At 36.6% G+C, this 27328-nt stretch overlaps 1 protein-coding gene across 1 annotated transcript in view; it reads right to left on the reverse strand.

Annotated features, from left to right (window-relative positions):
• NBEAL1 (neurobeachin like 1) overlaps positions 1 to 27328 on the reverse strand; it is an 85140-nt gene that overhangs the window by 52066 nt on the left and 5746 nt on the right. The window contains exons 3-10 of the mRNA XM_034065306.1: positions 16027 to 16118; positions 10523 to 10684; positions 9124 to 9205; positions 8808 to 8935; positions 6712 to 6794; positions 4305 to 4390; positions 2498 to 2804; positions 1439 to 1545 (exon numbers count right to left, since the gene is read on the reverse strand). Coding sequence (XP_033921197.1) covers positions 1439 to 1545; positions 2498 to 2804; positions 4305 to 4390; positions 6712 to 6794; positions 8808 to 8935; positions 9124 to 9205; positions 10523 to 10684; positions 16027 to 16118 — 1047 coding nt within the window. The remainder of the gene's footprint in view (positions 1 to 1438; positions 1546 to 2497; positions 2805 to 4304; positions 4391 to 6711; positions 6795 to 8807; positions 8936 to 9123; positions 9206 to 10522; positions 10685 to 16026; positions 16119 to 27328) is intronic.

Genomic DNA, 27328 nt, shown 5'->3' on the forward strand with positions numbered 1-27328 from the left:
CTAAATTCAACTTTGATTTCTGGCTTTGAAAAAGAATAGCGTATATTGGAAAATAAATATACAACACCTTCTCATTTTTAGGGTATTCTAATTATGACAGGATAAAAAATTCCCACCATGCAGCAAACTGGCAGCACTGATACCCAATCACAGTAAAGAGTGACTATCACAGGGAAAAAAAAAAGAATTAAAAAAAAAGCATCTCTTGTGACATACACACAAGCAGAATAAAAATAAAAGGAGCTGTGTGCAAAAATAGAATAGCTGTTCCTGCCTTCTTAAATTCCACCACTTATTTATATAAGAACAGAAACATGGCTGGAGTCTCCATGAACAGGTAAACATCACACTGCTTAATGATTTAAGGAGAAACCAAAAGAGAAATTTCTTATAGAGTACAAGGTCAATACAAAAATAGCACAGATTCCCAAACAGGAGGAGGAGAATGGAAAGGTCATGTATTGTCAGGAGGAGATAAAATAAAAAAAACTATAAACACTACCCAAACACTCACCAGTTGGCATTCTGCCATTGATTATAGTTACAGTTATAATATAATCCAAACATTTCTTTTTAATTAATCACTGCTCTGAAATATGTTCTAATAAAAAAATCTACATGGATTTGAATCAAATTGCATACCATAGCTAGCATTTTAAATGAGCTCAAAATAGCTACGCTACCAATGTATCACAGACAGAAATACAATATTCCACAAAGTTACATCATATCTATGTACTTCAGCACAGGGAAAAATTACATCTACAAAGCAATCAGTGGAAGACACTGTCTTGCAAATTATCACAATCTGGGACTGAGATGGAAACACAACATCTATGTAAACACTAAGTCCTATGTAGAAGAACAATTGAAGAACATTTGTAACAGCTCAAGTTCGTGTTTTATGTCAGCTACACAAAACTATTATTTTGAATAAAATTACCAGGCAGACCAGCAAGGGTTTGATTTTTTCTTAATGGAAAAATATATTTCCGAAATTAGAATTCACACCTCCATCTGGCAGCAGTTCTGACTTCCTAGCAATCCAGTGACAGAATATAGAAAACATAATACCAAAACAAAAAAAACACCGACCCAAAAGATTCCTTATGGAGGTTGATTCCAGTAAGAACCTCAACAGATTTTTAGAGACTGAGAGGTGTCTGTGAAGATAGAGACTCAAAATAAGCATTCATTGCTTTAACCGCAAGACAAACAACAAACACCATTATTTAATTAAGAATAAATATTCTAGAGTAACTTGAAATTTTTAGATCTTTCATAGCATTAGTGGCACTAACCATTCCAAGTTTTACTTCCAGTATGGAGACACTATAAAATTGCATTTAATTTAGAGAGAAAACATAAAGGTAATTAACATACCTGCAGTATTACAAGCCAAGTTTTGTTAAAAATATGCTGATAAGGGAAAATTTACCTTGCAGTTCTGCAACAGTCGAATGAGATGCTCAAAGCAGTTACTGTTAAGGAAAATAGCCTGCAGAACAGGCCTATCTGTGCAGTCTAACATGGCTGTGATGGTATCTATAAAATTAAAACAGAACTGGCATCAAAGACAAAACATTTCCCAACAAGTATTTTTTTCAGCACGTTACATAATAAACATGGGGGAAAATTATACAACAAAGTATGCGTTGTGAATTCTTTGATCAAGAATGATGTGCATGTTAAATACAAAGCACTAGGCCTAAAGCTAAACATTTTGATGCTATAAAAATTATCACGTAATCTACTATTTTTGGAGAAAAATTCAGCTACCAAGTATCTTTGATTGCTCTGGGGCTCTGTTTAAAGTTATTGCTATTTGTGAGTACATAAACAGCCTGTCTTTTATGTAAAGCACACGAACACTTGTTTCCTCATGAAGCAATTACTCTGGAAGTTTGAGAAAAGAAACACCTTTATTTATATTTCCCATTTTGTACATCAAAGTGGAAAAAAATCCAAATCCTGAATTCTTATCCAGTGACTTAAACCCACTGTTTCAGACCATCACTTTCAGCCAATATTTACAACAATGCCATTTGAAAAGTGAATTATCACAAAACAGTCACCACAGACTCATTTTACTATGCAATTATAGGCTGATGTCAGCTGTTGCCTAGCAAAAGGGGTTTGGGTTTGTTTTTTGGTGGTGTTTTTTTTTGGAGTAGGAAGATTTTGTAAGGGTTTTTTTTTTAATTTTTTTTTTTTAAATGGAGACTGGCAGTACATGAACCTTCTCACTCTGGTTAAATGGTAGCCATCTGATAGTCTCTTCTGTTGTTTTGGGTTGGTTTTTTTTTGTAGTGAATGATTAAACAAGAATACATCTAAAGTGATGTCAATGAAGAAATGTTTGCAATTTTTGGATTGCTCACCCAAGTGAACATTTTTTGGTAGATATTCAGTTATACTGCTATCATAGTTTAATCATTACTTGCTTTAGAGTTATTATGAAGAGATACTTAAAGGATCTGTGCAATTGACTACTCACTCAGCATCTGGATTTGTAGTGCTATGAACCTGCTCTCCCACTGCCTGCATCGCCTTGGATTAGGTAAAGCTGAATGGTCTGAATTAAGCAACTTGAAATAATTCTCCAATATTGTACTTGTCTCCACTTGCCGCTGGTCAGAACTGCTGGTTAGAAGGATATGGACAACTTCTGTCAGGCACTTCAGAGTCAGCTCTGCTTTCCTGCTCACTTCCTCAGGGTTCCTGTCATCCCAGTTGTCACAGTCTGCTAAAACACGCATCAAGACTTCCATAGTGGCAGGAGATACTGCTTGAAGAGCATTCCTCTGAAACCCATGGGGTAGAGAAGTGATTAAGGAACAAATAATAAATAAAATCAAACCTCTTCAAACCAGCAGTTTCTGAGTTGAAGCATTCAACATGCATTATTATGCCTCTTAATGCCCTGTAATTGTTAAATATGAAACATTCTACTTGGATTGTATCGATGACTACAGATGAAATGCATCCAATCTTGCTCATTTTTTCGAAGAGAACGCACAAAGGGGAAAAGATGTATAATTTAAATGCATGTTAAAATTCTTATAAAGCAGCCTTGATAAACTGTTAATTCTAGGTAAAGCTGCACTTGAATTTTCATTTTAGATCATGAGATTCAAGATACTTTAAAATCTTTGAAAAGAACATAATTTGCAAACACTTGTCCAGGACCCAAATGCATTTTCCTAACCTCTCTTCCTGGGGGTCTGACTGCATAGGCTGAAGGCCACCCTAAAGCTGGGCAGGAGCCCAGACTTCTAGAGAACTTCAAGAAACCTTGGCAGGGACTCCCTGCTTAAGGAGCTTCATTCAAGCTGTGGTTCCCAATCTTTTATTTGCCTGAGCTACATTGCAGCTGGGCCTATGCCAGGCCACATACTGTCTTGAACCTGACCTACTGTCTTGAACCTTGACTGCCCAGATTGACCTTAGACCTGCCTCATCACTATGGATGGGCTGGCAACCACAGGACTCTTAACTGACCCTATTCACCATCACAAGACTAAATTCCCATCCTGATGTGCTGACCAGATTTCCTGACTTGATCTCAGGCTTCATGACTATAGAGTTGTCTAGTGATCTAGGCTGGTTGATCCTGGTTAACACCTCCAGACCTACTCACATCCCCCTGTTCAAGTACAGTGAGGCTGTACCTTTTGTCAGTGAGGTCAACAGCCTCTACCTGCCTGGTCATCATGCTCAGTCACATCCTGCCTTCCCTGGTGGACCAGGGCCTGGCTTTGCTGCTCTTCTGGATCATCACTTGCTTGTGACCTGACTAAGTAGCACATTACATAAGCCAGCCAAGAGAGTGGCTGTTGGCTTTGCTGATAATGAACATTCTCCTTTCTTCACATCTTCACATTCTTTGAAAGACTTTAAATAGCTTCCAAGCTATAAAGGCCCCATGCCTCTTAATGAAACAGCTTCTGCCACTGGGAAGTAGGCTAGATGAATTTCACGTGTTGATACAAAACTTGTATCTCTGCAGATGGAAACTCCTAATCTAGTTATTCACTTTTTTCTTTATGATTTAAAAATATTACAGTAAGCTCATACAAATGTGTTGTTATCATAGACAGTAAATTCCTATTGTTATTTGAAAGCAGGACCTAGCTTTTAGCATTTAGATACTATTGCACACAGAATTACCCTAAATTTCATAAGACAGACAATTCGTAGTCAATAATAAATTCTTCTCATTTGTGGGTTATGGGGTATTTATAAGCCTTAAACATTAAGCATGCATTTGGAGGCTTCAGCAGCTGAGTTCAGAGCATCCTTACCTGACCACCAGCCACAATAGCTCCGAAAAGATGCAGCAGGCAACATTTTAGGCTTTCCTTGAGATGTTCACTTTCTTGAAAGCATTCTGATAGGAGTAAACGAAAAGGAGGAGGACTCCTTACTTTGGTCATATAAATTATACAATGTTTTTCCTCTCAAAAAAAGAACACCAAACAAAATAATAATAAAAAGCATCTCCACTCCCTGTCATCATGCAAAGTTTGATTTAAAAAAAATTTCACCGATATAATCCCCACTTTCTTTCATATAAATCAGACACAAACACATCAATCCCAGCGCTATCAAAGTAACAACAAGACCACACTTATCAGGAATTCACAGAGCCAGACCTTCAGGTTGCATAAAACTTTTCACACTGGCTGGCAGAACTATAGACAGAACAGCTGTTGAGTTGATCCATAAAGTAACATGAGCCATTTTGTCCATACTAATGGGAAATTGGAGGACATGCTAAAATGCAAGCAGCTAGCAAGCATGACAAAAGTTAGAGCAATTTTGGCACAGAACATCTAATGCTATATACAGTACAGGTAGCTCAATTAAAACAGTCTCTGAGCTTGCTCCCTTTATGCCAAACTTCCCAGGGAAGCCTATACAGGTCTGTAACCTTTCTAGCAGTAGTCTTTTTAAAGGCCATTATCTTGCATCTCTTCTCATGCCATACCCAATATAAATTAACTATAAACAGCCTCAGCAACTCTTCTTAGAAAGACATGTAACCTGGATATTGTTGCTATAGCAATAGCACTAGATTCAAAGTAGCTGCAACAAAGTACAAAGGATTATTTTATTTGGAATTAACCATTGTAAAACTTCCAATAACTTCATGAGGTAGAACCAATAATTACTTGGGTTTGTAAAACAGTGAGATTTTAAACAAACAATAGAAACTGAAAATGCAAGAATTTTATATTCATTAAAATAATAATATAACCTTTAAGGCAATTACCAATTACTGGCAAGTAAGATTTCTAACTATCTGCTGAATTAGTAAGCCTGTTTGAAAAGTGCACAATTATTTTTTAAATCTGGTCTTCCAAGGACACAATGCTTAGATGATCACACTGTTAAATGATAGTCCCACCATTCCCATGACTTACAGTCTCTGAATCTTTTGGGGAAACTCAGACAAATTCAAAAGAGCAGCACCCAGCAGATTGTAAGTAAACTGTTAGGGTGGGTAGACCAAAAAAAAAGAAAAAGCCTCATAAGTGCTGCCACAGCAGAATGCCTAAAGCACATGCTCTGCAATTTCTTGTTTTGTCTCTCCTGCCAGTTGGCCAACCAGCAGATGAGTATCTGCCAGCTAATTAGCACACTTGTAGCTCAGCCACCGTATATAATATTTAAGGGATTTAGGAAGAACCAGGGTGCAATGCACCGAATGAGGAGAGAACCTGCAGATGATATTCCTCAGAAGCAGCCTTTAGAGAAGGTTTCCAGTACTCTGACACAAAGATAATGGCATTTTACTGGCATCTGCTCTTTGGTCTTTTTGGCAACTAGCCTATTTTAGGTATATAGAGAGGGAACCTCAAGGAAAAGGACGAGTATATGACTCAAACCTAGAGCAACCAAATTCACAAACAGGAACAGAGCCTTCCTTTTTAATTCCAATTAAAGCTGAGTTAATGGATAGCTGCAAAAAGGACCAATTTCACTCATACCCCAACTCCAGCATATTCCTGCCACTTCAATTCTATTTGGCACTTAGCTGCTTCAACTCTGTTGTCACCAGAAATTTGATATGCTAAACTGGAGAACTAGCTGGGTACCCCACTTTCCCAAGATTTAAGTACAGAACATGCCACATAAGTCCTCCTTTTCCACACAGCCAATCTGTAATGGTGAGAACACATGAATTCCAAAGTAGCCATCATGATATTTAATGGCTTAACCAGAAAAAAAACAAAGAAGTTTCCCAAACTTTTAGTCCAAGGAACATTTGCTCATTGGATGGCACAGAGGTGCCTTCTTTCTAGCTATTAAATCATATTAACAGACAAAAATGCATTAACATTTCCCTGAGATTATTTTTCCATGTGAGTTATCATTACAGTTGCTACAGGGATCTTACATTCAGTCACTGTATGTACCCTAATAAATACAGAAGTTGGCAATTTAGAGAACCAACCCTCTTATATTACATTAGGCAATGAATGAAAGTCTAAAAAAATCCAAGCTTTCCAAAATGAGCAAAGATGTCAAGATGGTGATGCTCAGAGCATGAAACAAGCAAACAAAGCAACCCACTTCATACAGCCTCAGAAAGCAAGCAAGGTGCTTTCACATTTATCAGGTATTCTTAGGGGAAAGAAACTTGGAATCAGTAAGTTGATTCCTTTAACAATAACTATTTTTAAACATGCTGTGAATGATACTTACGGTAAAAAAAAGGGACAAACTCAACAGTGAGAGAAGCTGGTTTATACTTCTGTCTGCTTTTCTCAACCGTACTAAGGAAACGTCTGCAATCACATAAAAAAAAGATACCGAAATCAGATATGAGACCTTGGGTATATGGTATCATATACTATATTATATAATACCATAAAAAAACTACCAAACACTACCAAAAATCAGGAGTTACCTTTCACCTACAGGATCAAGAAAAATAGCACAGTAATATTTTATCCTGAAAAAATGAATCATAGCTAATCCTGTATTTATTGTCCTACTGCTAGAAACACCTTAGCTTTATACAATATAGTTTGTATGCCAGCAAGCTGTTATTAAGTCCTTGCTTACTGTAACTAAGCTACCAGCTAGACTGCCAAATTTCTTAAGCATGCAATTTGAAATGGACACAAATCATTATTATGGGTTCATTGGAGGAGGAGGGAGTGGAATGACATGACGACACCATCAAATTAAAGGGATTTAACTCTACTGATACACTTATAACCTTTTCAAAAATGTAACACATATATACTGTGATCTTCAATATTTTCTTTTGCCCTAATTCAAGCAAGTCTGACTCCCCATCCCTTCTGGCATACTTGTTTCACCAGTTTAGAAAAATGGGCCTGTTTCTGAAAGAAGAAAGCAATGGAAGGACCTTCATGTTGGTCAGTTACAACTGACCAACACCTCTTAGTATATCCTTGAATTAATTTTGGTTTAAGTCCTAGACTGCTAGTAAATATAACTTTATAAAGGTATTTAAGTCATATCCAGTTTCAGAAAGCATAATACTTCGCTGTGGTGTGACTATATGGATTCATTGCCAAATTCTACACCTTCACTGGTTGTAAATTTACTTATTTTGAGTACCTATACTCTACCTAAGATACCATGAAATGTGTTGGCACTCTGAAATCAGCTTAGCAGTATGCTGGCATGCCGTGATAACTGGTATCAATTCATGCTCTGTCTTAGAAAAGGGGAATTCTCATGTTGCACAGTAATACCAGAAGCTGTGATCCCTACATGCTCCTTTAAATTTTGTGCACAATAATTCAAGCTGTTATTGAGAATACTATCTTCTGTTTCCATAACAGCCTCATAAAACCTGCAGTCCATGCAGTATTACAGCAGACTGCAGGTTCCAAGCTACAAAGAAACCCCAGCAGCCAAGTTAGACAGCTCATATCATCTCCATTCTGTTTGCGTGATGTTGCACAAGTGACTTGCTGCACAAATGCAAGTCACAGAATGTATGTTGTGAGAATGGACCTGATTTACAAGACAAGGTAACATGAGATATGATCTCTCTATCCCTTTAGTTATTTGTATGCACTGGTCTAATATCTGATGCATGTCAAAATGGTCCTGATGGAAATAAAACAGGACCTAAAGGAAAAGCAGCTCTGAATAATAGCAGCAAGGGGCAAACAACAACTTCAGCCCTTGACAACACAGCAGAAAAACATGTTAACTATGCAAAACTATGTACATTTAACATTATTGCAATTAGTTTGAGGCTAATGAGGGAGAACTGTGCAGGAAAAAGGTCTCTCAGAAATTTGTAAGAGGTCTCTGAAGAGCCATTTATAGTAGACAAAGTGAATCACCGGAAGGTTCAAAGATCAGGGCCTGTACCTAGAATGACAGCAATTAAGCATCACCAAAAGCTCATTTCCTGGCTCTCTACACTTTCCACCTTACAAAAAGCATCACAACTCATCTTTCCACTGAATGAAATACTGGTACTCTTGGGATATATTACTCTGACAAGTTTGGTGGCAATGAAGTTCAGTTCCTAGCATGCCTGCTTCATTATGTTAATTTTGGTAGAAAAATTATTTCATTAATGTTATCCTAAAGAGTGCGTCTTTGGGGAAAAAAAAATCCTTAAACATACTATCAAGTGTTCAAGTCTATCAATTTCATCAGTTGCAAAATGTAGTAATATAGAGGTAACAACTTTTTATTTTAGTTTGATATTAGGCAGCAGTAGTTCTGTCAGAAAGTTGACATATTGTTCATCTAAAGCTATCATCAACCACAGTATTTATAATCCTGTTCCAATCCACACATACCCTGCAATTCGCTGCCTCCAGTTTCGATATGGATCGTAGAGGCTTTCACAAAAAGCCAATGCATGTCGCACAAATTCTTCTATAGGGGTCTGATCTGCCAGTTCTTTTTCTTTTGTTTTGCTTTTTAACTGAGAAAAAAAAAAAAAAAGCTGTGGTCAGAAGATTTCTAAAAGTTGAAAATTCATCTTGATCACCTTCAGAACAGTTCTGAGCCCACAGACTGTTTCCCACACAACACTAGTATTGAAAAAGTGGATCATATTAACAGGAGCAGGAAGTATTGGACGGCAAAAAATGAGAACTGTTAATCACATACCTGTTGAATGTATAACGTAGTCATGGTGATAACATGGTTAATGTATGAACACATCCCAATCTCTTCCACATTAGCCAAATTTCTACGAAGACAACATAAAAACCACAGAAATGTACACAGTATACCATTTGAGGCTAGTTCAAACAATGTTTGTTTTAGCATTCTGTCTATAACCATACAAAAGTATATCAGCATTTCAAAAATACTCTTGTCATGTACTGCATGTACTCAAATGTTTATTTTTGTCACAGTAACAACAGAGCTCACAAGTTTTCTTCTACTGGAAGGAAAAGAAAGGCCCCAGTCACTCTGCTGTAGGCCAATTCTATCTGGAATTTGGGGTTTCAAAGGTTAAGCAGATTCCCAGGACACTCTGAACAGAAAGCTCAGAAATGGTATCTGAAAATAAAGACAGCAACTTCCACTTCTCCCACATTACTTGTGCATAGACTTTCTAAAACTTAAGCAAACATATTACCCGGAAGCATTTATTCAATTTAAATTCTCCCAAGGAAAACAAATATCTAATAAATTATTTTAGAACATAAATAAATCAAGAGCAATAAGGAAATAGCATACACATGTTATTTCTCAGTCTTGAGGATAAGTCACAAAGATCAGATACTGAAGTGATGACATAATGAGAACTTGACAGCAATTAAAGACTGACAATAGCTTGCACTTCAGACACGTTACCACCACCTACTCAGCTTATATTTAAGATACCAGGAAACAAACACTGCCCTACAGCTTCTTATATTGTTTCATGGGAAGAAGAGACAGTGGTCTTAAAAGCTGCTTCAAATATTCCTCAGAAAAGGAGATCCCCCTCCTCTCTTAATGCAGTTTATAATAGAAGACTGAAGAATAGGGTGGACTAGATCCCTAAAACCAGTTTATTCACCTGCTTCAACAGAATTACAAAATACGGCACAAGTTTCAGAAGGAACCCAGTTGCATTAATAGGATAATCAGTCAGTTTCTTAAGTTGTTTATGGAATTACAAGCATGTTAAGAATGTGAAACAGTTCTCCCTGTACAATTCTCTCTCAAGTTACTTCATAGCCAACACTTGTTAGAGTTTGTCCTTTATTTTAAAAGTGTTTCTTATACCAGATACACCATATCTTGAATTCCCTTAGATATATCTTATGTAACTACAGGAATACCCATTCTATTTCTCATGGCAACCATTACTGCCAAAATGATTGCATTGTTCCCTTCTCTTTTTTATTCCCTCTTCCTTTATTTTGAAGACTGTGAGAAGTGAAATTTCTCTGTTTCTCCTGGGAAGTGTCAAATCACATCTTTTGTGTTATTACAACCTATATTTATTGGCTGTACCACAATTTCTTTAACAAAACAATAGCACTGCTGAGGTAACAATTAGAACAAATACCTGCAAAGGATGATAAAGAATTTCACAAGTAAAAGTGAGAGAGCCTGCTGCTGCTCTTCTAGCCCATCTGACATTTTCTGGACACACTGTAGCAGCTGGAGCCTGAGGACCTGAAGAATGTTGTCAGGAAGCAGTGATATTCCTGGAGGAATGTCATCCACCCTAAAGAGAAAAACCACACACAAAACTGTTAATCATGCAAATGACATGCTACCAATCAATTTCAAGGTGCTTATGTAATGTTCCAGTAAGCCTCTAAAAGAAAGGTTACTAAACTGATGGTTCACAAACACTTCCTAATGAAACAAAAGTAAAAGCCTGGTGGCAGTATGCCACCTTGAGCCTCCTTTTCCCTAGCAACTAACTCCACTGAATAAAAAGGTGTTAAAAATTCATTAACTGGATTCCTCAGTGCTCCTCCATGCAATGATCTGCCTTAATTGCCATGGAGAAATTGCATGATTTTCATCAGGTAAATGGGTGGCCTGGGAAATCCCTAAATAAGGAAAGGGATGGCCACAATGGAATGACACATGAAAACTAAACTCAAAGGGAATATTTTCAACTTTCTACTGAAGATTAAGTGCCCAAATAAATGAGATACCAATTATTAAATAGTTAATGAAGCCCAGTTGGTAGACATCCACAGTGAGCTTCGTGTCTTTCTTACATGAATTAAAAAGCCATAAAAGCTAAGATTAAATACAAGAAGAAAGCTGTTCACAGTAAGATTGAACAAAGGAAGATGTGAAAACCAGAGACTAAATGTGCAAGAGAGGGAGCTCTCAAAAATCTGAGTCTTGGCACACCAATTTTGCATGAAAAAAATCACCCATCCTTATTACTTTCTGGATATCATTAACCCAGCAAATAGGGATTTTTTTTTCTGCTATCTAATTATTTGTGGGAGTCAAAAAGACTGTTGTGTTGCTGTTAAAATTAACAACTCTCCCAAGGCCAGACATGGCCCTGAAGAACATAAGGTATTCTTGTCTACTGTTTTTGCTAAACTGAAACATTTTTAGAAATACACTAGTGAGAACCAAAGGAAGGAAAGAAGAAAATCACAAAACCAGTAGCTGAGCCACTAAGCCAGTTACAGCCACATAGAAATATGTCGGTGTGTTAAACAGTATTCACCCAAGAGAATGTTCTGTCTACTGTTGCACATGCTAAACAGAGTTTGCCTGTAGCATCAGCTGTGTAATCTGACACACTCTCTATGAAGTCTACACAGGAAAACACAAGCAAAAGCCTTACAGCTCACAAAAGCCATATACATGGCTAAAGTCAGGGAAAATTACAACAAAAATTCAGCTACCCCAAAAACTCGCTAATGACACTTGCATATGTATATCCCTGTAAGAATAAGCATCAAAAAGTGTGGGGAAATGCAATGACTGACACTAAACATTATGATACTACTTATTTGCAGGAAACGGGGAACAATACGTTGTTTAGATTTTAAGTTGAAAAGGAAGCTTATGTAGAGGGGAAGAACAGACCAAATCTAATAAAACTAGACAAGTGTGACAGCAAGCTCCCACATCCTAGAAGACAAGTGCAACCCATACACATACGAAGGACCAAATACTGTTGATTCCTTTGCACGAAGTTGTGCAATTTGCTTTTCAGATCCTGGGATTCAGAATCGGCAAATCTGTGTTAAAAAATTCTGAATTATTTACAGGGCCTCGACTGATACAGACACTAACCACAAAATTAAAAGCAACTGCTTTTTTCCAACACAACTGCCAAGAAAGAAATCTCAATTTCTGTGATAGCAGTTTCCCCCCTCTAAATGCCAGCAGATCCATACCCTCTGGGACTACAAATATGGCTCCTCATAATCCAATAATTCACCATATCTCTGTATTAAGAAAACCATACTTTTTGACAGCTGAAATTATATATCCAGAAGTAATTTCCCTAAAATGGCCATCAAGTCTTTTTCAGTAAGATCATAAAATGCCTTACAAGAGAGCAAACCGCATACCCTTCATGCCTCACGTCCCAGAGAATGTTTTCTCTGCAGTAGCTGCCTGACTGTGCTATTGCACAACCCATGAGCATTTACTGCCTTATGCAAGACTGACACAAGAAATACTAAAACTGAATATACTACAGAGTACACAAAAAATTATAAATGTTCATAAATAATCAAACTTCTTTTCACCTTGGAGCAAATTACCACTCTTATCACCACAAAAATGAGGAAGTTGTATTTGTGGACATGTAGTTCTAATTTTTCCCAACAAAGCTACTTGTGTAAACTAAGTATTACAAAAGCAGGCAAGCTTAAATCCCCCATAAATCTCAAAAAAACATAACTGAAATTCAATTGCTGGTACTCTACCGCACATATGAGGAAAAACTTGACACATTTCTGTTCTTTTTGTTTATAATTCCTTGCATTACTATAACATTTTGCAGCAATATAGACTGCCATCTCAGGTGTCTGAAAGGAAGTTAAATTACTCTAAATTGTATTCACCTATTGCAGCTCAATCTCACACTGGCACTTTCAACCTGTCCTCCACCAGTGTTAAGCCCTTTGAAAAAAAGGGCTATAGAAAACCAGGCTTTACTTTTCCCACCATTTAACCATGTAATCAGCATTCCCATCTTGATTCCTGAATCATTTTTATGTGGGTTTGAAGTCAATAAGTTATCAAAGTACGGTTTCTATGGTACTTTGCATGAGCTGCCTTTAAGCTGCTTTGCTTGAGACCATGCAAACCAAAAGCAGAAAAAGAGCATGAGAATACTCTGGAGGCCTTTGTTGTTTCTAAAAGCATTAACCCAAATGACAATTCCCCTCCTTCAGTGAGGGGGAAAAAAAACCTCCCACCAGCTGGCAAAGGTTTTATCCTTTTCACAGTAAATACATATAAAATGAATAGTAGAGAAAGAACAGGCACTATTAATCTTTCATGCTCTATGCTCAAAGCCATCAGCATACCTATTTTCAAATTTTCAGTAAAATCACCACACCTTTTCAGTAAAATTGTCAAGAATACCATAAATGAACCATTTCATTTAAAAATACAGGGTAGATGCACAATGATGGAGCTTTATAAGCCTATAAGCTGCATAACTCTATAAGCTCTACTTATACAGGCAAATCATACCATTGGATACACTCATCCTCTATATTTAGAGATTTCCTAATTCTGCACTATGTAGCATCTTTCAGATATCCAAAGCAGATTTCAGGAAATTATATAGTATAATTTATAGAAGAAATACTCTTATCAGTTAAACCAGTATCTGACAGTGCCAATCAAAGAGTCCTTCTTTCAAGAAGGAAAAAACCCACAAAACCACTAATACTTTCATTACATTTCTTAAGTGGTGTTTTCTTGGATGCTAAAAAAACACATATGTTTTACATTGACACAGAACTTCATGCCTGTCTTCCAAAAGGTTAGTTTTGTCCAGCAATCTGTACAAGCTTTCTTCTCCCAGTACAGTTTCTCATTATTTCCTGGCATTTGCCCTGCAGTACATCAGGTCATTCAGACATGTAGCTGTAAATCATACCAAGATTTATATAGGGAGAAAAAAAAAACAACAAAAAACCCAAATTATTAGTCCACTCAGTTTTTCATTTACTAGCATTATGCATTATTTCCAATATCAAAAGACAGAACTACTTATTCAATAACTTATTTTTACTGGAATTGCTTGAGTCCACATGTTCCTATGACCCAAAGAAAAGACTCACTGGAAATCAGTATTTGTTGGTTCCACACTGACCTACTTCTTTTTTGTTGGCTTAGGAATATCAGTTCCACAATGCAAACGCCTGCAATATAAACTGAAAAACTCCAGAAAGATGTTACTTCTCACACGTCTGGTTATCTCATAAATGCCAATAAGGGCAGAAACTGCAATTATTTGTTAATCCTAATATCTGCTCTCAGTGTAATTTTTATTCCAGCCATAAAAACACAGGACTGATCTGCCTTCATCCCTGTATTGTTTTGATACATTTTCTCTACATTTGTTACACAAATGAGTCTAAATCCACATGGGCATATTCTTCCAGGCTAAATCACTAATCCTGTCATTAACCTCAGAAAAATACACGATTTTTATGCTCACTAAGCCATCATTTAGCACAACAAAGATGCTGCTATTGTTCTGCACAACTAAGCTTCATGTGTTTTTTGTTTAAATTGCTGTAAAAAGCCACCACCAAAAAAAAACCCAAAACTCAAAAACCATCAACAGAGAGAAACAAAAGAACTCTTGAGAACTTTAAAGTACAAAGGTATTCTTCTCTTCCATTGTTCAGATTCCAACATGAAGTAATATGTTAAAGATAACCTGTGCCAAAGGATAAACCTTTTTCTTTAACACAATAAGATGCATTTTTGACACTGCAAACAAAACAAATCTTAAGAAAGAGCACAGAATTAAGTTGAAGGTCTTGCTTCTTGGTAATTGCATTATACTTTTTACATCCGTATAGGCATTATGCAGAAAAATTTAATACGAAGACCCAAAAAGCCCGGTTTTTATTCACCAAGATCCAGTTGCAACTTTCTTATTTCCTTGTAACAGTAGAAGCTATCACTTACACTTCAAACAGGATCTGATCCAAAGTCCATTAAAGAATTTCCATTGATTTCAAAAGGGCTTGGACTGCAGCCATCACGCAAGGAGAGCCATTCTTTTTGCATTCAAACACGAGTAGCTGTATCAGCTATAATACTGACACCACTTCTCATGATTTCTGAATTCCACAGCATTTGTTCTTCCTTAAAACCCTTAGTTCACGCAAGCATCTCAAAAGCAAGAGAAAACATCCAGTGCCTAAGTTTCTATTCCTCATTTGCAAAGTTAGTCTTCAAAATACGATCCTTAGAATACAGAAAATTCAAAATACTAAATATGGAACTCTGAAATTAGACTTCAATACCACCTTATGATTATCCCTGAGAACTTGTGGTCAGCAACATGAATGAAGTCAGCAATGTTCTTGCCCTGAACTGAAGTCTTCATGATTGCAAAGAAACCACTTTAAAGCCTATCATTCGTATGTATTTCTTAAAAGGTTTTCAATGAAAGATTGTGATATCTTTTAGCTAAGCATTTCATCTCATCCCTACTTTTAAAGCAATCCCTGAAATAAAATTACAAACCCTTTACCTACATTTTACTTCTCTTCAGTCACTGTTGATACAGATACCAACCACTAACACTAGTAATATTTCATATGCAACATTTAATGAATACTTATTTAAAACTATGCACAAGGAACAATATTTCTATGAGCAAGTGAATACTCATGCCATCTCCTGATATAATGCAAATACCAGTACCTGCCTAGTTCCATCCTTCCCTTCCCGATTTGACCTTCAAAAGAGTGGGAGTGCCACTCAACAACTGAAAAGCCTTTCTTTTGTTTAAAGGTAGTATTGACATTGAACAAGACTGGGCTCTCATCCAGGTCTGTTTCAGGTATCAAAGATGAATGGGTCTGTAATTCTACATACCGAGTTGGCAGCTTCTCAAAGTCCACATCCAGAAACTGTTCATAGCTAGAAACAAAGCTATCCAGCCACAACTTCAGGTAATCTGGATCTTTCTGCAAGTAAGAAGAAAACATTAAGCAATATTGCCCTCAAGAAAATCTGTCAACAACTCTGAAACACTAACTTGAATGGAAAGCTTTCCTTTAATGCATTTCAATGGGAGAAAGGAGGGAACATGCAGATTTTTAGAATTAAAATTTAAAACCCAGTGTCCTCAGCCTTGTGGTGCTGATGTGACATTCTTAATGTATTCATTAATTCATGTTTGTGTGTTTCTACTTCCTGGTACCAGTTCCAACCAAAGCATTTTAGCTTTTCCCCCTAAACAGCCAATCTTTACGTACTCTCCAGAGTAATACATATCAAGTTTACAAATTACTAGCATATTCTAGTCTAGATAGCATAAATGTTAGTACACCACACTCTTTATGGCTTATAAAATTAAGTAAGGACTCCAATGACAATCCTAATCACAAAATAATTTGCCTTTTGCTTCACTCATTGATCAATATGGCAGCTAGCAGCAGATTAGCACCAGATTGAGTGTTCCAAGAGAGAACACAGAACTTGTGACTTGTATACTAAATATCTATAAAACAAGATAACTTAAATTTAGGCTTCCTGGTTGTTCTTTGTAGAGTACACAGACTGTTCATGACCAGCAGTTCCTCAGGGCTGGGTATCATTGACAGAAGGGAGGACAAACACTAGAGCCTGTAGGACTGCCAACCAGACAACACTAGCAAAAGCAACAGGTAAATTGTATGCCGGAAGCATTTGGCTAATTAGATGTTGGTAACTTAGGTACTAAGATGACACTAGAAAAATATATGTGTGTATATATATATATATATATATATATATTCTAGCTTTTACTAATCTATCTGCTGTAATAACAAGGCTTCTCTTATGCCACACTGTAATAATATTATCACATTCATGGTAATACCCTCGAAAATCCAAGGTAGTCAGACAAGTCATCTCTGAGTTTGGTAGCCCTAAACCTGAAATGTCCAAGCTATGTATTTCCAAACCACTATGAGAAAAGTATAACAGGGTACTCTAACATTGAAGAAATTCAAGGGACATTAAGAATATGCTCTAAAGAAGCCACCATGCAATATAAACTTGTAGAGGAAAAATGTCTGCCCCCAGGGAGCTAGGGAAGGATGCTAAGGAGCTTTCAACTTTGTTTTTCTTATTCTTACAGAAAATTCCACTCCATCCACTTTGGAACTGGACCACTAAAGTGTGGGATAAGTCCCACACCTCGGATTATGAAGGAAAACAAGTTCAGTTTTAGCAAACGCACTGTAAAACTGAGCTTCACTGCAGTACATTAGCTTACTGTCTTCCGATTGAAGATGAAATGTCACTATCAATTCAACTTAAGAAGCCTGAGGCATTGCTGCCATGCTATAATGTCTAATGAAACTGAGCAACCCCTTCTACGTTCTTCTGTCACTCTCACTTGTTTCCCATCTGAAAGCTCAAATCAAATGTCTTACAGATGAGGGAAAGGAGGATACTTTCATGTGCCTCATATACTAGATACCCATAAAACAGATAGGAATCTAAATTTAGGCTTCCTAGTTGTTCTTGCACAGAGACTCTGCTCATGATCAGTTCCTCAGGGCTGGGCACCACTGCCAGAAGGAAGGGTAGATACTAGACCACTGCAAGTCACCACAGGAAAACTCTGTCAAAATATGCCATTTGAGATAGTGTCATTTTAGAAGTCAAGCTGCTTAATTTTCAAAAGCAGGCTGCCATAGGTAACATATTCCTCCTCAAGGACTGTACAGTCATGGCCATTAACACACATCATGCAGTCCCACATTCTATGTTATAAATAATCTTCATAATAACTTTCAAATATTTGCCTGAAGTATTACAGATTTTAAATTGCTTCTGATATACTCCAAATTCTGTAAAAATCTGCAAAAGACTTCAATCTTTTTGTTCATCCTTCTCTTTTCCCTTTTTTGTATCTCCTTCCTTTTGCTTGTTGCCTTTGTATTACCACAGATATTTCCAAATAACCAATTATTTCCCTTCAGTGTTAAGACCAAAGAGTAATCTGGGAATAACTAACACACATAGCATTCTGGGGCTATATCAAGCTAACAGAAAGAGTTGCTAACAGAGACTGTCTGACAGACTACTGTCAGTGCAAAATCGTCAGTACAAAGGAGCCTCTGGAGGAGAGGGCACGCAGAATAAAACTAATGGGAATCCAGAATCCAAAGTGCTGCAAAATTCTTCTCAGAGTATCTTTCCACATGTTTGAAGACATAGGAATCCCTTTCTCATTCTAGACTTCACCCTTCCCCCTACCCCCAAAGGTCACTCTTAACTCAAGTAAGAAGTATCAGAAATACCCCGACACAATTTACTTCACTATCACTATTAATTATATATGAAATGTGTTCATATACTGTGACAACAGCTGTCACATAAAACCCTCAGCTAGATACATATCTGTTTGCTTCCACTGCCTTTAATGCATATTCTTGTTTATTTTTTTCTAATTGTCTTATTTTTCCTTCTTCCACTTTAGGCTCAGTTTCTCCCTCATTCATATTCTTTCTTCCTCATCTCTGCTTTATTCCCCTTCATTTTTTTAAGTCACCACTCCTTTTCTGTTAAAAATTCGTCAAAAAAGTATTATGCCCTGTAAGTGTAATGCAGCCTTGTCCTCATGTTTAATAGGTACAGAACTACCAAACAGTTATCTTAAACACACACCTAGTAATTGCCCTCAGGATGCAACTGCAACCTACAGAATGAAGCAAGCCTTGAGACAAAGTATAAATTCAATGCTTCCAAGCCACCTCTACAGAGTTAGACAGATTATTTCAATCAGGTGAGTACAGAACACTCATTTCAAAGGTTCAGAGATAAAACACCTTGGAAATCAAACTAAAAGATGGGCAAGGGGTAAGACTTGCTAATACCTGAAAAGAATGAGCTCAAAGTAGCAGGTATGGTCTGCCAACACTAAAGCTTTTAAAAAAATGTTTCATATTTAAAGCTTTAGCTTTCTTGTAATTTACAGCAAGTTACTTTAGCCACATGCAAACTATTTCACAGCATCTTATAGATGAGGAAAACCAGGATACGATTTTAACAATTACAGTATAGCTCAGGCTACAGAGGACAAAACAATACTGTCTATGGCAAAGTAACCAACAGCAATTTTGCTATATGCATGGTTTGTGTTCCTAATGATAATGTGCAAAACTGAACGTATTTGACTTTTATTTGTTGAACAAACAGCTTTTTCTTGGCATGAGCAAGTTCTCCTTGAAATGTAACATGAATTACTAAATTGATCCTATTCATATTCCCAAATTAAAATAATTTGTTACCACAGGCAAGGCTCACAACTAGCTGTTGACAATAAACTTTTGTAGGAAAAGCCAGTTTTTCTTGGTTGCATATTACAAAGGAAGTTGTGCAAATAATGTCATGAGACTTCAAACTGCATTAAAAGATTGTGAATGAGAGCAGAGGAATGGGAGGACAAAAGACAAAATTAGATTAAATGTCTGCTTGCTCATTTTTAATAATATAGCCTAAATCAACTTCAAGTTTAAGATTAAATTAAGCCTCCTTACCCTTACGCTATAGCACCTTTGCAAGACTATCAGAGCAAGAGAGAATATTGGCAAACAAAACATGCAATAGAAAGCAATTATGTAGATGGCAAGAATAGGGCACTGATGTTATAAAAGGCTAAATGCTTTTGCTTACCTGTAGTGCAATTCACTTTACTACTAAACTCCTCCCAATTCTGGTAAAAACCAAGAACTGTAGTATTGTTCGATCATTACTTGCAGCACAATATTTAACTCCCTTGTACCTCAATCCCCTGCCAGCCTATTAATTACATATTATTCCAAATTATTAAAATAATCAAGCTTTGATATCAAAATACAAAGTAACACTACTGGAATGTGCCAGTAGTAAATTGATTACACAATAGTTGACTCATTCTGAGTCAAATCTAGAGATTCCCATCCAGGCAATAGCACTTAGAGGAAAAAAAAACAACAAAATCATCAAGGCAAAAAAATGTAAACAAGATCACTTAGCAACATAAGAAACACTAATAAATAAATTGCCATTATATACCACCTAATAGGAGTATGCCACCTTTCCAGAAACAAATATGGAGACTTACAAACTAAGAGTATGTCATTCCAGGAAAAAGTGACCCAACATTCAACAGGTTTGCTACAGATACAAACGATTTCAAAGATGTTAGAAACTTCAGTTAAAATCAGCTTTCAAACTTTGAATCTGGCCCAGGTTTTAGGGTTAGGGTTAAACTCTAAGCAACCCCAGCTCCAATTGAAACACTATAAATTGTTAGCTACTCCATTATATCTGGAGTCCTCCTAAGGAAGCAATAACTTAGCCAGACCATAGTAAAGCATCTTATATGCTCAGAGGCCTTATTACCAGTAAAAGCCATGAAACCTATGGAAACCTGATTCCCAGCTCTCATCATTTCCCTTTGTTGTCATTCTGCAGACCAGTAGCTGCAGCCCTAACTTTAGACAACGTCAGACAACAGCTCCAAGGTGCCTTCTGCACTGCTGGATGAAGAAATACCATGCTTTTAAAACACAGGGTACAAAGCAATGTATGTTTTGATAATACACCAGAAGGATAAATTGGGATAACCCAATTTTAAGTCGGTGCTCTTTCCCAGCCCTGCCACACACACTCTGCAGACTGAAACAGAGTTTTGACAGGGCTATTTTAAGAGAGTGTCACTGTATGGATGTGTGCAAATCTAAAATAAATAAATAAATAATTTGAAAGGTAAACAGTCCTGTAATTGATATCCACAAGTCTGCAGAGCCTAAGTAGGCATCTGAGCTCAACATATTATAATAAAGGTCTGTGAAACTGCCATAGCAACAGTTATTCAACTGCAGTAATGAAAGAAAAAATATTTTAAGCCTATTAAATCAAATGTAGCTCAGAGCACCTAAAAGTGAAAATACTTCTTTGTTCTGCCCTTCCTTAAATACTTCTGGTTTTCTTAAACAAAACACACCCAAAATCAAACACAAAACCCCAAACTACTAGCCTTTAAGTCTCCATTTTCATAGCATCCTCTTGGCACCATAATAGTTCTCATAGCCCTTTACACTTGGAAAGACTGCCAGGCTCAAGTAGTATTGAGCTCCTAACAGGAGCACCCCTTTCCCCCTACCTCCCCCACCCCCAAAAAAACAAGAAGAAAAAAACAACCACTCAAAAAAGCACTATATATATATATATATATATATATATATATATATATATATATATAAACCCCACACCTAAAAATCATCATAAAACATCCAGGAGAGGTTGGTTTGTTCATTTGGGTTTTTTTTAAACTAACACAGTTAATACTACACTAGAAAGTTAAAAAAAAAAAAAGTTGCTAAATAAAACCAGTCTCTTAGGGTACAGTATGGATAGCAATACAGTGGCTAAACACTGCGAAACGCTACCAAATTTTCCAGGAAGTCTATATTTTAACAGTTGCAATATATAAACTCTAGCAAGGCTACCCTTAGACTTGGTGGAACTGGGAAATAAGCTCTCAGTGCTAACACCAAATTTAAGTTTAGCTACACTGCACCAAAGCCAATAGCAGAGAAGTTTAGTCTAACGCCTTTCTGAAAGATACAACATTCTCTAAGGCAATGAAGAAAAAGAAACTATAAGCAAAACCTACACTTACTTTGGACAGGCTCTTATCTTTGACGTACGAAGTTATCTAGAAATTATAATAGCTTCCTCTACTCTTTATGAAGACTGCTGAAATGACTGACAAAGAAATGTCTGGTCTCTTTTTTTGCCCCGAGTAACTATTTGCCTATACAAGAAGGTCAGCAGGAATTTTTTGCACCTATAATAACATTTTTAAAACTTGTAACAAGCCAGGCAGTTTTGAATTCTTACAGCTAAGTTAAACAAAAACATCTTACACAAAACTGGCATTGAAATCCTCCCACTGAAAGTGTTTAGACCAACACCTGTGGAATACAGGCATATTCGCCCAAGGTTTCAAATCAGTACAACTGCTGCTTTTAGATTAAACCATACCTTCCAGCCCTACTAACACTCCAAGCAAACAGACATAACTGGAAGGGCAAAGCTCAGTACAATTTTTATAGCCACATCCAGGAAGTATTAGTTGTTAAAACAAAAGCTGGACCCACCCGAGGCTATTTGCGGTGTCACATTCCAAGCTCCAAAGGCAAAAATTCCCTGCAGGGCAGTTCAGAGTTAGACAGGGAGACAAGATCGACTTGTTTGACAACACAGTTGTTTGAAGTCGTTAAATTTAACGTCAAAAAGCCAGCCTGGTCTGACTACTGTGTGTAGCAGTCAGTCAACCTTCAAAGTGGATTTCAGTTTAGAAGTACTACCATGAAATCTTACTGGCACTGGTATTATGGTAACTAATTCCCCATCTCCAAGCATCATATTTACAATAAGAACAATTCCTTGTTAAGGCTGAATTGGACCTACCAAAAATGACATTAGGAAATTAAACATTAAATAATACTGCCCTTAGATCACCAGCAATAGTCTTTAATAGTCTTAAAACTAACTGAAGTAGTCTGCATAATACAGAACGGTAGATCATTTCTCAACACTGAAATAAACTCTTCATTGGGGGATTACAAGGTTTGCTTTAAGGGAGCTTTTTCCTCTTCATGTTTTCAGACATAAAAAGGAATATGTTCAGCATGAGATCTCCTAGCAGCCGCTGTTCCAAAATATGCCAAAGTGCTTATGCTTTTTATGAACCTTTAAAATCTGTAAAATGCCAAAATAAAACCTGAAAAGCCTCAACAACAGAGTTAGAATTAATGAAAGCCTTCATGATAAACTGTCTGAAAATGGCTAAATTGCCTTGACAAATTCAATCAATTCTAATTGTCAAGGGAACCACCTTTGGGCACAACTTTTCCCTTTGACCGCAATACTAATTTCTGGATCTGCTGTTGATCCAAAAGAAGGAAGGCTCCCAGCAAGTCATTATAAACATCCTTTTCCAAAATTCACACAAGCCTTTTGCTCCACTTCTGGAATTAAAAGAAAAAGGGGGATGTGTTTTGCTTTGTAAGTGGGAGTTGCAGTGAAACAACAATAGAAACAACTATTTTGGGGCAAGCTAAAAATCTCCATTTGGCATACAGATTTATACCAAAAAAAAAGCCTATAGTTGTCAATCACTATAAAATTTAGCTCATAAACATCAGAAGTCAAAGTCAATATACTTCCTCTATTTTCAACGTGAGGAAAATAATTATAATCTTCCCCTAATCTTCCATTAGGGCCCTAGGTTAAAGAAAAAGCCCATTATCTGGGAGCTGTTGATTCCCTTTCTTCTTCAACTCCCCAACAAAACAGGGGAAACAAAACTAGTTTTCTTACTAAAATGGAAGTAAAGCCTCTATTTTTCTCTCTTGCTCTTTTTTTGCTGTTGTTTTTCAACAACACAATTACAGCCTTGTAGCTTGGAACCAGCATGGGACTGATGCCATCCATAGGATGAATCTAGTTAATCTAATCTCAATGTCTTCACATTTGATAGAAAGTACCACTTGCCAAGTTCCAAGTACAAACTGATACATAGTATTTCAGCCTTTTAAAGTCCACTGTACAGGGCACTTATCAGGAATATTCTATTAACATTCACCTTTTCCAAAGTTGAAGTAACAAACCCACAGTAGTAAAATCTGGAAGCTGTATTTTATGCCTCAGGGAACAAGAAGCATCCTAAACAACTCTAAAACAACTAAAATAACATGATGTCAAAAGTCTACAGTGGCAAGATCAGCCTAAACTTAGTGAAAATTCAAACTATAGCTTAGGGAAGGTTTAGAGTTTAACACTTGATTGTTTTGAAACTCGAGTCGTTTTTTACATGAGAAATGGGCCAAGTTTTAGCAACAACACACACGAAGTCAGCTTATGCACCATCAAGTTCCTAACTTTGTGTGATGTAGAAGTTTAACACAGACAGACTGAAAGAAAGCAGGATGTATACCAGTAAAACCAGACTATTATTTCACCCAACCAACAGCTAAATATTGTTAAGTCTTTCAGCAGATAAAGGCTGAGAACTTGTGTACAGCTTGTCAAAAAGCCATCTGTATTTGTTTCAAAGTGTTATAAGATTACCATACACCAAATTTAAGTAAAGCAAGTTTTTCTTTCTTTAGCTATGAATTGCACTGGTTTTGTCTTCTCAGCCTCACCAGGTAGCTGAACTATACAGTGAAGGTATAAAAGCACCTCACCTAAACTCACTTTTCAAAAGCCCCCTTAAAAAAAAAAAATAAAAATCAGACTCAAAAACTAGGGCATAGCAGAATTTATGTTACTTGGTCAACTGCTGTTTAGTATCCCTTGCAGTTCTGCCAGTACAGATTTAAATGACTGGGACACATAGATACTGAGGTCAGATTTTGGCAAATAGCACCACTGTCCTCTACACTCTGCTTTATTTCCAAGAGCTTTACCCATGCAGCACAGTGAATGATGTGGGGTCCTCAGGACAAAAAAGAATTGCATGAAGTCATACCTGAGCCACTGTACTCACTGCCATTTTTGAGACCATTTTTTGTATTTTAGGTAATTTATACACAGCTATTAAAGGACTATTCTTCTCATCATGTTATTTTCTCTCCCCAATTCCAAGTTTGCCCTTGAAAGCATGTGAGAACACTACATATCTAACCAAAATTGGTTTTGTTTTGTTTTTTAGTTAAATTACAGAACATCAAATAAAACCTTTTCTCTCCTTGCTTCTCAGAACACGCTAACACGTTTAGCCTACACACCTCATGAAGCTTCAGTCATTTATCAAGAAAACTGCCCATTCCAGCTAGTCCTAAATTCATCAAAAGTACATGTAAACAAATACCAACTTTTATATAGTTGAGTGCATTAGACAATTATTCATTGACAGAGCTGGTAAGGGGATTTACAAGCAGCCTGCACCTAACATAACCACTTTCTACAAAGCTTACGAAGATTATGCCACTGGAAACTCTGAGCTGATACCCCATATAGACTGCCAGTTAACATTTCCATCACTCTTCCGCAGAAGCCAAGCATTTACTCTTACTGCATGATGCTTTTAGGAAAAGCAGTGCCAATAACTTCTAAAATAGTTTTGGCTTCTAAGTTCTCCTTCCACACTGAAAGTGAAAACTGGCAGTAAGCCATATGAAAGTACAATGTTTTCCTAGAATTATTACTTATTACTAACAGAATAATCATGCCATCTTATTGAAGAAGTCAGAGTCAAACCACTTCATTTTTACTTCGCTTTTAATAGATACTTCTGGCATTAATGTTAAATCCTTTTTTCCAAACCTTTCCAACCTCTGATTTCACTTTTTTTTTTTTTTTTATGTCTTATGTGATACTCCTACAGGCTCTCAGGCAGGTACTGGTGAATGACAATTGACAATACAAAGCGTACCAATTCTCCCTACATTAATAATTAAATGCAAATTCATTCACCGTTTTAATTCAGACTTCAGGAATATGCCCCCAAATATTTGGCTTCATCCCTATTCCCCCCACAACTTCAGTCTAAAAGCCAGAATTACTCAAAATAGCTACTTAAATAAAAGTGTATTTCCTATGCCTAACTGCTATCTACTGAATAATTAAAGGTTTAGCATCTGCTTTGATTTTATGCTCTCTTCGTACTATGTAGAAGTAGTATTTAACCACTAATTTATTTTAAGGTTTTGTGTGTGCCTTCCTCAAATATCCTTTATCTAAAGCATTCAAAAGTCTTTAAAGCCTTTGGAACTTAACTTCTTAAAAATCCTGTTTTAAAACACAGTCTGCTTTTAGACACCGGTATAACTAGCTATTATTACAGTTAAACTTAATTTCTAATTTTACATAGCCATAGTTAGCAGTGTTACTTGATGGTCAAACAATTATTTAATGCCACTTACTCCTAATTTTTACTATATGTACATGCAATCTTTAACCATAAATCAGAGAGATTGTCATAAATCCTCTAAATATCAGAGGAAGTATCAACACACAAATATTTATCAGCACACAAATCTAAGAGCTAATGTTTGGATTTACAGATGCATAGGGGAGCCTTAGTGAGATGTCCAACATAAAACAGCATTTACGATGAGAGGGGAAAAAAAAATCACGAAAATATAGTTTTAATTTTTTGGTGTTTCTGCCACATCTCCCATCCTCTACTGGAGCCTCACATTTACTAAAAGATAAATTGGAACAGTTATCGGAACAAATTATTTCTTTTAAAAATATGATGCTTATCTGTACTGTTGAGACATGCATGTTTTGATGGTTTTCATTACGTATATTTCTTTCATCAAGAAAAGCTCAGTAATTAAAGAAGCTATTCTCTCTTCTACAACAGCTGGTTAACCTTTCTGAAGCCTGTAAATATTTTAACAGTACCTACTGACAAATTTGGATTCAGGCATTAAGCTACAATGCTGTTCAACAAGCAGCTGGCAAGCCTTTCTCCCGTTTCCGTATTACAGCACAAACATACTGAACATTTGAGTTGGTTCTGCAATATTCTTTTATCAGAACACATGCTATCCCTGGATCTGAACCACACAACCAAATTAAAAGTGCCACAACTCAGATACCACACAACAGCCCCGTGTTTGTTAAATTCACTCTAATATTAATACATCAACACTCAGAACCAACAGCCTGTGTTTCTATCTTTGTGATAAATCATTTCATTTAACAGACATTAGATTCTTTCACTTCTGTAAAAACTTGATCTGGAATACATTTGTTGGTATGTTCAGAACTGATGTTTCTCATTAATTCCACTTAGTTTCTCACTAATCCACAAACCTGTGGACATGTGGGAATTTCAGTCTCATGCTGAACACCAGTAAAACCTTGAATCTTAGAGACAAAGCATGGACAAACCTCAGGTACTTCTTTATCTGAAGTAGCAGCTACATATAGGTATTGCCAAAATGCTATAGAATGGTAAGACTAAAAAGAAGTTTCTATGTAGCTTTCAGAATATGATGGTTTTCTTACATCTCTGTCTCTTACATTTATCTGTTGTCTCATTTCAACCTGAAGGTGACCCCTTGTCCACAATTAAGGAAGGCTGTGGCTATTGCAAGTTAAGAGACTGATGTCTCATTCATACTTCAGTTATTTATATTAAAAGTTCTATATTTGTAGATATCAGAATTGT

The sequence above is a fragment of the Melopsittacus undulatus genome, chromosome 8 (assembly GCF_012275295.1).
Source record: "Melopsittacus undulatus isolate bMelUnd1 chromosome 8, bMelUnd1.mat.Z, whole genome shotgun sequence".
NCBI classification, from domain to species: domain Eukaryota; kingdom Metazoa; phylum Chordata; class Aves; order Psittaciformes; family Psittaculidae; genus Melopsittacus; species Melopsittacus undulatus.